Source organism: Rhinopithecus roxellana, chromosome 1 (genome assembly GCF_007565055.1).
Source record: "Rhinopithecus roxellana isolate Shanxi Qingling chromosome 1, ASM756505v1, whole genome shotgun sequence".
Taxonomy (NCBI): Eukaryota; Metazoa; Chordata; class Mammalia; order Primates; family Cercopithecidae; genus Rhinopithecus; species Rhinopithecus roxellana.
The window spans coordinates 161,472,196-161,487,194 of NC_044549.1; the positions used below are offsets into that span (position 1 = coordinate 161,472,196).

General features: G+C 36.8%; 1 protein-coding gene across 11 annotated transcripts in view; it reads right to left on the minus strand.

Moving 5' to 3' along the window:
- CLASP2 (cytoplasmic linker associated protein 2) overlaps positions 1-14,999 on the minus strand; it is a 221,610-nt gene that overhangs the window by 49,612 nt on the left and 156,999 nt on the right. For all 11 annotated transcript variants that reach the window (XM_030932912.1, XM_030932911.1, XM_030932899.1 and 8 more), the window contains 3 exons: positions 8,932-9,075; positions 2,722-2,865; positions 1,497-1,603 (listed from right to left, as the gene is read on the minus strand). In XM_030932912.1, the coding sequence (XP_030788772.1) occupies positions 1,497-1,603; positions 2,722-2,865; positions 8,932-9,075 (395 nt within the window). The remainder of the gene's footprint in view (positions 1-1,496; positions 1,604-2,721; positions 2,866-8,931; positions 9,076-14,999) is intronic.

The following is a 14,999-nucleotide window of genomic DNA, read 5'->3' on the forward strand; positions in this document are numbered from 1 at the left end:
ACTGTGGGCTTGATTTGCATTTCTCTAATGATCAGTGATGTTGAACTTCTATGCAAACAATTTTTCAAAAGGCTAGGAAAAGGAAATAAAATGTTAGTCTACTAAGCAGTCAAGAATGTCATTTGAAATACAGCTCATGCTTGAATTGCACAAGTGTTTGAAAATTGTACACATCTTTTATTTTGTATTAAGGACCAATCTCTGAGTCATATTTTTTCCTCGGAGGTATATATTCACTATTTATTTATTATATATATATTTATATATAATATATAATGAATACATTTGTTATATATATCATTATATATACAATGAATTACATAGATATATATGTAATGAATTATAATATCTAATTCAATACATATATAATGAAAAAATTAAGCTTACAGACAAAACATAAAAATAATAGGGAAGGGTTAACTATATAATAAATATAAAAATAGTGTTAAATATATAAAATATAATAAATATATAATATATGAATATAAATCAGTTATAATCATTCTGAGTATGAAATAAATCATTCTGAATATGAAAAGCATAATATGACCTAATATGTCATAAATATATAAATATATGACATATTATATATGTAATTCATTATATGACATACATGTAATTCATGATATATGTAATTTATTTTATATAAACATGTAATTCATGATATATGTAATTTATTATATATAATTCATTATATATTACACATATATGATATGCCATATATTCATTATATATTTAACCCTCCCCATTTGTTATTTATGTTTTATTTGCAAGCTTAATTTTTTAAACTCATCATTATAACTGACCTCATCACCACTTATACTGAGTAGTATAATGTAACTGAAAGACACAATTTGCAATTTACTGGATTTATACAGCATCTCTGAGAAACATAACTATGCCATTTAACGTAATAAACAGTAATTTATTTCAAAAAGCTGTCAGTAGGTTTTCTTTCCACTTATTAAAAAATTCTATATCCTACATATTATCATTTAAGTAGTTGGCTTTCAAATAAACTTTGAATTTTTTTAATGTGCTAAGTTTCTACTTTTCTAAGACCTTTTAAGTCAAGTGGGAATTGACTTGAATTATATCAATGCTTGCTTTCTTAAGAATGGAATTTACAGCCAGGGGTGATACCTCACACCTGTAATCTCAGCACTTTGGGAGGCCGAGGCGGGCAGAACACCTAAGGTCAGGAGTTCGAGACCAGCCCGGCCAACATGGTGAAACCCTGTCTCTAGCAAAAATACACCAATCAGTCGGGTGTAGGGTGCACCTGTAATCCCAGCTACTTGGAAGACTGAAGCAGGAGAATTGCTTGAACCTGGGAGGTGGAGGCTGCAGTGAGCTGAGATCACATCACCGCACTCCAGCCTGGGGGACAGAGCAAGACTCTGCCTCAAACAAACAAACAAACAAACAAACAAACAAAAAACAAACAATGGGAATTTACAAATACAAACCATCATGAAAAATCATCCTTTTATTACCTTGGAGATAAAGTATTCTGTGATGTATTGGTAGGTGAAGTAAGAGGACTGGACCAGTTAGCTGGTGATCGTGGTGCCGGTCTTGTCAAAGGACTCCCCATGGAACTCTGATGAAAGGAGTCAAAGAAATATTAACATATTACAGGTAAGTTCACTTAACACAAACATTAGGTTGAACCATATTAAAGGGCCATATTTACAGGTTAATACTTTAAATATTCATGTACTTATGTCTGGTTTCCAGGGGAAAAATTTCTCCCTATTTAGTAATATAACTCTTTAGTCTTTTTCTGTTCTCACCTGCTTCCTGTTCTCAAATATTATCAACATCCTTTCCCTCAAGGATTGAATATAATTTTAAATTAGCCTCCTGTTCTGAGCTAATTTCCTTCTTCTAACCATTACTAACGCTCAAATTTTATCCCTCCTTGACTTTGCTTTACACCAAGCGAGTTAAATCTGGTCATACTACTAATATACCTATTCTTAAGATATGATAAAATAATCCCTACTCCCTTCAAAAAGATGACTGACTCTGGTTCACAAGAAATTGTTTTAGGATTACTTTTAACCCTCCTCAGACTTTAAGCCTGCCATCAGTGTATCTCTTTTATTTGCTATCAAATGTCTTTCTTTTTAATGCTTTAGTTCTTTAAGCATATAATGTAAATTATTACATACGAGTAAAATATATATGTATACAAAAACACATAAATATACGTATTTCAATGTTTCGTTTACTCAGAACTTACTTCTTCAAAACAAATTCCTGCACATCCAAGTGTAAATGGACTGACAAACCTGCGATCATTTAATGTGACCACACTTCTTAAAACACTACCTCCTTCGAATCTTATTTGTTAACCCTGGAGTAAGTCATCCCTGTTAGTCCTCAAATAAGAATTGGTTCATCTAAAGAGCATGTCCTGATTCTAATGGCTTCCAGCTGGTGCTCTCATCTATGTTTTGCTCACATTTTGCTTTTCTTGTTCATACCTGGCCACTGTTTACCACCATCCTACTGTACACAAAGTATAATATTATATAAATAGGACAGGCATAGGGATTCTTCCAAGACAATATTTAATTCTGCTCAGGAAATGCTGCCAAATAAATATGCAAAAATTATATATTAAGGATCAAGTTTACCTCGTATAAAAGAAAGCAATTATTGTTAAATCAACCATCACATTATATAACAGCCAAGAAAATAAGTAAGAATTACCTGGGTTCCATTGCCAGTGTTTCGAAGGTGATTATGAAGAAGCTTCGTAGCACCATCCTGAAAAGTTTTTGGTAAAGCTCCTAATAACATTGTAAACTCTGGGGTATTGAGTTCAAATAATGAAATCAGTACAGACTGTGCTGCCTAAAAAAACAAAGGCATACAGTAAATGAATATATTTTTGTTACTCAAACGAGACCATTTTCTTTCCCTACATTGCTGTTCAATAGCATGAAGCTTGACCATCTTTCCCAAAAAGGAAAAGGAAGATATTCTTATTTGCTTTCAAGCTGTTTTGCTGGAAGGAAAAAAAAAAAAAAAAATTAGCCTACCAGTTTTTTTGAAGGTAAGAAGGGAATATGAAAAGCATAACAAATATTACCTAACAGACAATGGAAAAGTTAACCATGACAGTTTCCAGGGTTACTCTGTTACATACTACTACAGTATTTTAGTTTTTCTAATAAACGATTACAAGAAGAAATAATATCTAATCTTCTCACAAGCAGTTAACATAACAACTCTACAATTTGAAGCTAAAGTATGTTCTGTGGAAATGGGAACAAAATATAGCTTACTCAGATCAGTTAAGAAAAGTTATGCAATTCTTTTCTGCTTCTGAAGTAATCAACTGCATTACTAAAAGCCAAACTTTGAAATTCAAATTATATATTTAATTAAGGAGAAACTCAAATCATTTATGATCACATGACATGTATCCAAATCTGCACACTTCATTTTGGACCTTTCTGAACCCACTCTATGAAAAATACAACTGAATATAGAACACTAAGGGGAATGGTTAAATTATGTTATATTGGAACGATGGAATACTATACAACACAATCTTGGAAGATGATATAGCTCTCAATGTAGAAATTGAGAAAGGTCTATTATATACTGTTGAAGAAAAACTATAAGACTGCTGTAACAGGCCAGGTGCAGTGGCTCACACCTGTAATCCCAGCACTTTGGGAGGCAAAGGCAGGTGGATCACTTGAGGTCAGGAGTTCGAGGCCAGTCTGGCTAACATGATGAAACCTCATCTCTACTAAAAATACAAAAATTAGCTGGGTGTGGTGGTGTGTGCTTGTAATCCCAGCTACTTGGGAGGCTGAGGCCAGAGAATCTCTTGAACCTGGGAAGTGGAAGTTGCAGTGAGCAGAGATCGTGCCACTGCACTCCAGCCTGGGAGACAGACTGAGACTTAATCTCAAAAGGGAAGGAATAAAAAAAGGAGCGCTATAATATGAGCACATTTTGTTAAAAACAAAAAAGTATAAGTTGTGTGGGTATATACGCTGGGTATCTAACATGTTAATAGTGCTTAAATAAAGCTATTAATATTTGCAGTTTGAAAACAAAAGTTACGATCTCACACTTTTTTTGGAACCACCACATTGAATGGACCACAAGTAAACCTGAGCAAATGAACTAGTAATTGTTAATATATACTTCATTCCATCTAGTTTACTTTGGTTTGGAGATTCAGCTTTATTTCCCCTGTAGGGACAGACATCCCAATAGCTCCCAAACCCTTTACCAATGAGTATATCCTTTCCTCATGACTTGAAGTGACACTTGTATAATGAACTAATCTCCTATATAAACCTAAGGGTCTCTGGACCTTCCTTCACGTTCCATTGATCTATTTGTCTATTTCTGTACTAACACCATATGACATAAAATACACAGCGTTAGTATACTTTGATCATATCCTTCCTTTCTTGTGGTTTTAAATTTCCTAATGTCATATTTGTTTTACTAGATATATTTCATATTTTTTTTGTAGAAATACAAATTTCTACTTGTAGTCTTTCTATCAAAGTAATACATACATACAGATTTTTAAAAACCAGTTTTAGAAAAGGTTTTATAAATCTCAATTCCATTGTTCAGCTCTCCAGAGTTCCCTTTTGTAATGCTTGCTTTTACAAATAGTTAGGATTCATAGGTTTATAAAATTTTTTCTTCACTGATCAGCTTGAGACATTTTCTAGTATTTCCTACAACAGATGAGGACTTAGATTCCTTTCAGTATCAGCTCTCCCTTTTCTTCTTTCTTCTCCCTTATACTAGTCCATTTGTGTCACATCAGACAGCATAATCTTTAAAAACATAAATCATATTACTCCGTGACTTAAAAATGTGCCAATAATTTCTATAGTCACATCAGTATTCTTGTTCTTGGAATATCGCAAAATTTAAATTTTGATGAAATCCAACTTATCTGTTTTTCCATTTGTTGCCTAAGCTTCTGATACCATATTGAAGGATCCACTGACAAATCCGAGTTCATGACGATTTATTCCTGTTTTAAGTGTTCTATTTTCCTGTGTCTATTGAGATGATTATGTGGTTTCTGTATTTTTACTATTGATATGGTATATTACATTAATAGATTTTTGGATGTTAATCTAACCTTACATTCCTGGGATAAACCCCTCTTGGTCATTGATATGGTTTGGCTCTGTGTCCCCACCCAAATCTCATCTTGAATTATACTCCCATAACTCCCACGTGTTGGAGGCACCCCGTGGGAGACAACTGAATCATGGGGGTGGTTTCCGCCACACTGTTCTTGTGGTAGTGAGTAAGTCTCACGAAATCGGATGATTTGACAAGGGGGAAACCCATTTCACTTGGCTCATTCTCTCTCTCTTTGCCTGCTGACATCCACTTAAGACATTATTTGCTCCTCCTTGGCTTCTGCCATGATTGTGAGGCTTCCCGAGTCCCATGAAACTAAGTACAATTAAACCTTTCTTTTGTAAATTGCCCAGTCTCAAATATGTCTTTATCAGCAGCATGAAAACGAACTAATAGAGTCATGGTATATAATTCTTTTATATATGTTGCTACATTTGGCTTGCCAGCATTTTGCTGAAGATTAAGGCATTCATATTCATAAAGAGATGCTGGTCTGTAGTGTTTCTTTGATGTGTGATGTCTCTGTCTAGTTTTGGTATCAGAATAAAACTGGTCTCATAGAATAAACTGGGAAGTATTCCTTCCTCTTCTGCTTGTTTGGAGAATTGTGTGAAGAACTGCTATTAATTGTTTGGTGGAATTTACCACCAATGAAGCCATCTGAGCTTGGGCTTTTCTTTGTGCAGTTTTATTTTATGTATTTTTTTTTTTGAGATGGGGTGCTGCTCTGTCACTCGGGCTGGAGTGCAGTGGTGTGATCACAGTTCACTGCAACGTCGACCTCCCAGACTCGAATGATCCTCCTACCCCAGCCTCCCGAGTAGCTGTGACTACAGATGTATGCTACCACACTCAATTAATTTTTGCATAGACAGGGTTTCACCATGTTACCCAGGCTGGTCTCTTCTGGGCTAGGGCAATCCATCTGCTTCAGCCTCCCAAAGTGCTGGGATTACAGGTGTGAGCCACCGTGCCTGGCCTGTGCATAATTTTTGAATACTAGATCAATTTCCTGTTATAGTTCTATTCATACTATCTATTTCTTCTTGAGTCAGTTTTGGTAGTTTGTATCTTTCTAGGAATTTGTTCATTTCACCTAAGATTTTTTTATAAGCTCAGTAGTCATATTAAAATAATTTTAAAGTCTTTAAATCAAATACATACTTACAGATTTTAAAAAAGTTTTAGAAAACGTTTTATAATTTTTCTTTTTTTTTGAGACAGAGTCTTGCTCTGTTGCCCAGGCTGGAGTGCAGTGGCGCGATCTCGGCTCACTGCAACCTCTGCCTCCCAGGTTCAGGCCATTCTCCTGCCTCAGTCTCCTGAGTAGCTGGGAGTAAAGGCATGTGCCACCACACCGGGCTAATATTTGTATTTTTAGTAGAGCACCCTTGAACTCCTTGGCTCAAGTGATCTTCCTGCTTCAGTCTTTTGAGTATCTAGGACTACAGGCATGCACCACCATATCCACCTAATTTTGAATTTTTTTGCATAGATGAGGTCTTGTCATATTGCTCAGGCTGGTCTCGGACTCCCAGCCTCAAGTGATCCTCCCACCTTGGGATTATAGGTGTGAGCCACCACACCCAGGTGTTAGGATTACAGGTGTGAGCCACCACACCCAGTACATTTATAATTCTAGTAATTTGAATGTTTTCTCTTTTTACCCTGATACGTTTAGCTAAAGGTTTGTCAATTTCGTTGATCTTTCCAAAGAACCAGCTTTTGGTTTCACTGGTTTTCCCAGTCTCTATTTCATTAACTTTTGCTTTTATCTTGATTATATCCTCCCTTTTGCTATCTTCAGGTTTAGTATGCTTTTCTTTTTCCAGTGTGTTATGGTGGTGAACTGGATTACTGATTTGAGAGCTATCTTTTTATTGTAGGCATTAAGAGTATGACAAATTTCCCTAGAACCACTGCTTTAGCTTTATCCCATACATTTTGGTATGCCATGTCCTCATTTTCACTCATCTCAATGTATTTCTCAGTGAATTTTCTTATTTCTCTTTTGATTTCCTTTTTGGCCCACTGATTACTTAAGAGTGAGCTGTCTGTTGATTTTCCAAACTCCTTTCTATTATTGACTCTAATTTCATTCTATTGTGGTCAGAGAACATACTGTGTATTAGTTCTATCATTTTAATTATTGAGATTTGTTTCATGGCCTAGCATGCAGAATGTTCCAAGTGTACTTGAGAAGAATATTCTTCTGTTGTTGGGTGCAGTGCTCATCACTGGAAATAGAGATCACAAAAAATGTATATTCTGTGTACTTTTTTTTTTTTTTTTATTAGATAAGGTCTCACTCTGTCACCCAGGCTGGAGTGCAGTGGCATGATCTTTCTCACTGCATCCTCGACTTCCTGGGCTCAAGTGATCCTCCCACCTTAGCCTCCCAGGTAGCTAGGGCTACAGGTGCATGCCATTACACCCAATTTTTTATATTTTTTAGTAGAGATAGGGTTTCGCCATGTTGCTCCGGCTGGTCTCAAGCTCCTGAGCTCAGACAATTCCCCTGCCTCAGCCTACCTGTGTTGAGATTACAGGCGTGAGCCAAATGCGTACAGCCTATGTGTACTCCTTTTGCAGCAAATGTTGATGGAAATGATTCACCAGAAAAGAAAGTAAATAGAAGTAAATACAAGATACAAGAAACAGCCTGGGTGCAGTGGCTCACATCTGTAATCCCAGCACTTTGGGAGGCCGAGGTGGGCAGATCACTTGAGGACAGGAGTTTGAGAACAGCTTGGTCCAATATGGTGAAACCCCACCTCTATTAAAAACACAAAAATTAGCCTGTAATCCCAGGTACTCAGGAGGCTGAGGCATGAGAATCACTTGAATCGGAAGGTGGAGGTTGCAGTGAGCCAATATCATGCCACTGCACTCCAGCCTGGGTGAAAAAGCGAGACTCTGTGTCTAAAAAAAAAAAAAAAAAAAAAATGCAAGAAGTAAACAGAGATGAAGATAAGTCTCAGGAAGGTGCTCAAGAGAAATTGCAGGCAGACGTGTGTGCAGCAGACCTGGGGAGAAACATGTCAAAACTGGAGAAAACAACGGAACGTCTAGGAAGGAGCTCTCTAGAAAATAAAATAAGTTTAATCTATGTTTTTCAGCATGTGAAAAGTAATAGCCATACACGTATAGCAGAGATGTTGAAAATATTATGATACTTAAAAAAAAAATGTAGGCAAATGAAAAAGCAAGCCAAATGATCAACTCTAGGACATGTAACGTTTCTGTAAGAAAGCAAGCAGTCGCAAATCACTTGGTACAGAAGTGAATACCTGCATAGTCAAATGTAAATCTTTTCTACTGATAACTAGTAATTGATTCGTAAGTATTTTATGAATACCTTAGAAAGGATACAGAAAGTATGAGAAAGCTAAGTCCTCACTTACCAAGATAGACGGATATACCTAATGTCTACATTTATCAACAGATTAAAATAAGTCTAAAAATTGATAAATCAAACAATAGTCTAAGTTTCTTATTTGAAATGTATAGGTAAATGCAAGGGGAATGATTTGAAATACTCTGAATGGTTATAAAACTAGAGGGAGAATTGTAAGGGCAGCTACTTTTGATTCTAGGTTTGCAAATTACACTCACATTAATTAGATAAAATTTGAAACAATTTTAAAGATTTTTTTAAAAAGCTCTTCATAACTCACTGCTAATTGCTAAGGTGCTGAAAATATTAGCTTACTTCACTGGCAATCCATAATAACTGACGTTTTTCCCAATTTATCTTCTAAACCTCATATTAAAACATACCTTCCGAACATCAGAACTTTTTGGTTCTGTTGTCCAAGTGATGACCCGAGACACTGCTAGGCGAGTTTCACTGGAATTTATAAAATCTCCTGGATCCATCTGTTTGGCCAGAGTTTCTATGTATTTAAGGATAGCAACCTTCACCTGCACAGGAAAGCACAAAGAGAAAGGACAGAAAGATGGTTATTGTGAGACACTAGAGAACATTTCAAAAATAATCAGGTGATGATGATGATTTTTTTTAATATACGGATAGGGTCTTACTATGTTGGCCAGGCTGGTCTTGAGCTCCTGGCCTCAAGCAATCCTCCCAGCTCGGCCTCCCAAAGAGCTGCGATTATAGGCATGAGCCATCATGCCCAGCCACATGATACAATCACCTACCTACCTGAGGTACAAGTATATGAGAGTGTTGATGACTTTTGTTTTTCACACACAATCAGAACTTCAAGGTCCCAGGTGTTTCATTCCCAAGGTTTGAACAACTGCTGAAGACTATCTTGACAAGATTATAAACATTTCCTTAAATCAGCCATCAGAACTTATGGCTGACTCTTGGCCAGCCTCACAGGGAGCTAGTCTTTATTAATACTGTAATTTTGCTTTTGGGAAAATGAACCAAAGTGTTTAAAAAAAAAGGTATGGCAAATCAAGGGAGCAATCAAGGTGAGCAATATAGTTTTTGTTGTTGTTGTTGTTAAACACAGACTCACACAATGAGATGAGGTTCCTCAGTGAGTCTACTAGTTGTTAGACCTGCCTTCCAAAAGAACTGTCACAAAAATGAGTTACACAAGTACCACCGAAGAAAAGACAACACCTCTGTGGATAAAAATGTTCTGTGTGGGTTTATATATATATATATTTTTTTGAGACAGAGTCTCACCCTGTTGCCCAGGCTGGAGTGCAATGGTACGATCTTGGCTCACTGCAACCTCTGCCTCCTGGGTTCAAACAGCTCTCCTGCCTCAGCCTCCCAAGTAGCTGGAATTACAGGCGCTACACCCAGCTAATTTTTGTATTTTTAGCAGAGACGAGGCTTCACCTTGTTGGCCATGCTGGTCTCGAACTCCTGACCTCATGATCTGCCCACCTCAGTCTCCTGAAGTGCTGGGATTACAGGCATGAGCCACCGTGCCTGGCCTATTCTCCCAGTAATTCTTGATGTGTAGGTGCACAGAAGGCAGATGTTTGAAATATATGTATCTGTGGAATGGCTATAATTGAGCTAATTAATAAATGCATTACTTCATATACTTACTTTTTTTGTGGTGAGAACACTTAAAATCTATTCTCTTGGCAATTTTCTTTTTATAAATTCAATTTTAAAGTTTTATATATTTAATGTGTACTAGTTTTGATATACATATACACAGTGAAATGTTTCTTATAGTCAAGCAAATCAATGAATCCATTATCTCAGTTACCCCTTTTGTGTGTGTAGCAAGATCACCTAAAATCTACTCTTTTAGCAAAAATCCCACGTATAACACAATATTATGAACTATGGTCTTCATGTTGTCTGTTAGATCTCTAGACTTATTCATCCTATGGATCTGCAACTTTGTATACTTTGACCTACAGCTCTCCATTCCACATCCCCTCATTAGCAATTTTCAAGTATACAATACATTGTTATTAACTATAGTCACTATGTTCTACCTGTGCACTTAAGAAACAGCACATGACACAGTACACAGTCCTTGGACACAGCAAGGATGCTGAACACATATTAAATACTAATTTGCTGACTTAGAATAACGAAGGTTTAAATGTACGATTGAAACTTGAGAAGAAATTGTCAAATTTAAAGGTAATTTTTTTTAATGTTTTTTCTTCCCTTACTATTGATTTTAATGTCATTTTTGTCACTCGGGCAAAATAAGGTCTCTGGGAAGTGCCATACTGAATAAATTCATGGGAGCAAAATACTAAAATAAGGTTCTGACACATGTACATTTTTCCCTTCCTCCTTCCAGTTAAAAAGAGATCAAATTACATTTTTCTTTCATAATGAATTTTAAGAAGTATTTGTAACTCTACATAGTCAACAAAAGCAAAAATAGACAAATGAGATTACATCAAACTAAAAAGCTTCTGCACAGCAAAGGAAACAATCAACAGAGCGAAGAGACAACTACGAAACGGGAGAGAGTATTGTACTGTAAACCACACATCTGACAAGCGGTTAACATTCCGAATATATAAGAGACTCACATGACTCAATAGCAAGAAAACAAATAAACAAAGAAAATGGGCAAAGGATCCGAACAGACATTTCTCAAAGAAAGACATACAAATGGCCAATAGGTGTATGGAAAAATGATCAATATCAGTATTCATCAGGGAAAGGCAGACTAATACCACATTTGAGATATTCACCTCACACCTGTTAGAATGACTGTTATCAAAAAGATGAAAGATAAGTGTTGATGATGATGTGGAGAAAATGAAACTCTTCCACAATGCTGGTGGAAATGTAAATTAGGACTGCCATTATGGAAAATAATATGGAGGTTCCTCAAAAAATTAGAAATAGAACTGCCATATGATCTAGCATTTCACTAGTGGGTATATACCCAAAGGACATGAAATCAGAATGTTCAAGTGACATCTGCACTTCCATGTTCACTGCAGCATTACTCATAATACCAAGATATGGAATCAGCCAGGCACAGTGGCTCACGCCTGTAATTCCAGCACTTTGGGAGGCCGAGGCAGGCGGATCACCTAAGGTCAGGAGGTCAAGGCCAGCCAGGCCAACGTGGTAAAACCTCGTCTATACTAAAAATACAAAAATTAGCTGGGCGTGGTGGTGGGCACCTGTAATCCCAGCTACTCGGGAGGCTGAGGCAGGAGATCGCTTGAACCTGGGAGGCGGAGTTGCGGTGAACTGAGGTTACACCACTGCACTCCAGCCTGGGCAACAGGAGCGAAACTCTGTCTCAGGAAAAAAAAAAGTAATCAACCTAAGTGTCTATCAGTGGCTGAAAAGATAATGAAAATGTGGTGTATATATATACACAATGGAATACTAGTCAGCCTTATAAAGGAAATTCTGTTATTTGTGATAACGAAGATGAACCTGGAGGACAATATGTTAAATGAAATAAGCCAGACACAGAAAGACAAATACTGTATGATCTCATTTACATGTAGCATGTAAAAAAAAAGTCAAATTTATAGAAACAGAGAGTAAAATGGAGGGTAGGGGACTGGAGAGATGTTGGTCAAAGGGCACAACACTTTAGTTAGACAGGAGTAATAGGTTTAAGAGATTTGATTTCTCCATCAGCCAGGAAGATGTTGGTGTAGAGGTTGACATAGCTATCAAGGACAGCAACTACTATGACTCCCAGTGCTATGATGAAATCTCAGATGCATGGTCTTCTGGCCAAGTGTCTGCAATTTCATATTGTAGGAGCATTCGTTGTATCCCTGGGGGTAGCAGCTCTTTATAAGTTTGCTGTAGCTAAACCAGGAAAGAAGGCACACGAAGATTTCTATGGAAATTATGATTCCATGAAAGATTTTGAGGAGATGAGAAAGGCTGGTATCTTCCAGGGTACAAAGGGATTATGGAATATAAAGAATTTCTTCAGGCTGAATGACCTAGAAGTTTGTAACTGACTTGTGTTTCTGAACTATGAATTATGAATATGTGGGGTAAGAAATAGTTTCTCTTGATAAATAATTAGCAACAACAAAAAGAGACCTGTACATCATGGTGACTACAGTCAAGAACAATATATGGCATATTTGAAAATTGATGAGAGTGAATTTTATGTGTTCTCGCCACAAAAAAAGATACACCTATGAGGTAATACAAATGTTAAATAACTTGATTTAGCCATTCCACAATGTATACATATATCAAAACATGTTATATGCCATAAATATATAGAATTTTTACTTGTCAATTAAAAGGCATATTTCTAACTTTAAATAAATTCATTGCAAAAACCAAAAGTTAACCTATTAGCCATCAGAAATGTGTAGTAGACAGGAAAAGAGATTTCTGGTTAAAGTACTAGGCACAATTAAATTATGATAGCACATAATATTCGGATTTTTTTTTTTTTTTTTTTGGAGATAAGGTCTCACTCTGTCACCCAGGGTGGAGTGCAGTGGTGTGATCTCAGCTCACTGGTAGCCTCGACATCCCAACTCAAGTGATCCTCCCACCTCAGCTTCCCAAGTAGCTGAGATCACAGGCATGCACCACCACATCCAGCTAATTAAAAAAAAATTTTTGTAGAGACGGGGTTTTGCCACGTTGCCCAGGCTAGTCTCGAACTCCTGGGCTCTAGTGATCTGCCCACCTTGGCCTCCCATAGTGTTGGAATTACAGGTATAAGCCACCATTCCCTGGCCAATATTCTGAATTCCTGAAGCAATGTCATCCTCTCTCAGTGTTAATAGATGGAAGGTGACTATGTTAAATCAAAAAATGAACATCAATGTATTTTGTTTATAATTTGCCACCATCAATAACTGAATATATTTACACTATGTGCGATTCAATTAATGCAGTGCCTTGGCAATGTATCGTCATGCAAAATTTTACAAGGGTTTCACAGAATGTTATGTGTTTACTATACTAACAGGCAACATAACCACAATACATATATAATCATTTGAACATGTATATTTATCAGGATATTTTACAAGGTTATATCTAGTTTATAATTTTAATACAGCAAACACGCATTCTTTTTCAGAGAAGGAAAAACAATCTAGCTGCTAAGGGATGTGAAATTCTTTAACTTGTTTGTGAAACCCAGAAAAAGAGGTCAGCAAAAATTACATTTATCTTTAAAGTATTACTAATTCAAATAAAATCACTTTGTATTGCCATTTCCCCCCATTGCTTCCTCATGACATGTAATCACATTACACTCTGAAAAGAGATGTAAAATTGTATATAAACGTCCATCATTTATCTGAAAGATAAATAAAAAAATTTTCTAGATCTGATACTCAAGTTACATGTGGTTTTCTATAATCTGTTAAACTTTTTATACATAATCCTGTCACCCACTTGAAAGCTGGTTTTATTTTTGGCATAAGGTATGGCTCCAATATAACTTTTCCCTGCTATTCTAAACACTGATGTAAGAGCTGAAAAGTGATTTTCTTTTTTTTCTGAGATGGAGTCTCACTCTGTCATCCAGGCTAGAGGGCAGTGGCAAAGACTCGGCTCACTGCAACTTCCACCTCCTGGGTTCAAGCGATTCTCCTGCCTCAGCCTCCCGAGTAATTGGGATTACAGGTGCATGCTACCATGCCCAGCTAACTTTTTGTATTTTTAGTAGAGACACGGTTTCACCATGTTGGCCAGCCTGGTCACGAACTCCTGACCTCAGATGATCCACCTACCTCGGCCTCCCAAAGTGCTGGGATCACATGCCTGAGCCACCATGCCCAGCCAAAAAGTGATTTTCCTTCATGGATTTGCTAATATATCTATATCTATATTAAATACGTATTTATAAATAATTTAGGCTTTTAGAGAAACAATCTGTGATTCCAGTTTCCAGTATAATGTTTTCCAATAGGAAAGTTAATTTTAATTTGTGCATATCTCATTTTAATCTTTGCTTTGTCTTTCTCCTCAAGTCTCCTGCAACTTATTCTCCCTCTGAACTCAACTATCAACACCTTATTTTTATGTATTTATTTTTCTGAGACCGAGTATCACTCTGTCTCCCAAGCTAGAATGCAGTGGCATGATTTTGGCTCACTGCAACCTCCGCCTCCTGGGTTCGAGCGATTCTCCTGCCTCAGCCTCCCGAGTAGCTGGGACTACAGGCGCCCAACATCACCCCTGGTTAATTTTTGTATTTTCAGTAGAGACAGGGTTTCTCCATGTTGGCCAGGCTGGTCTCAAACTCCTGACCTCAAGTGATCCACCTGCCTCAGCCTCCCAAAGTGCTGGGAGTACAGGTGTGAGCCACTGTGTCCAGCCTCACCCTTATTTCTTAAGCTGGTTTAGACCTTCATTTGCACTGGCCCATGAAACATCTCTATATACATTTTCTACTTTTTTTCTTTCTTTACTTCTTTTT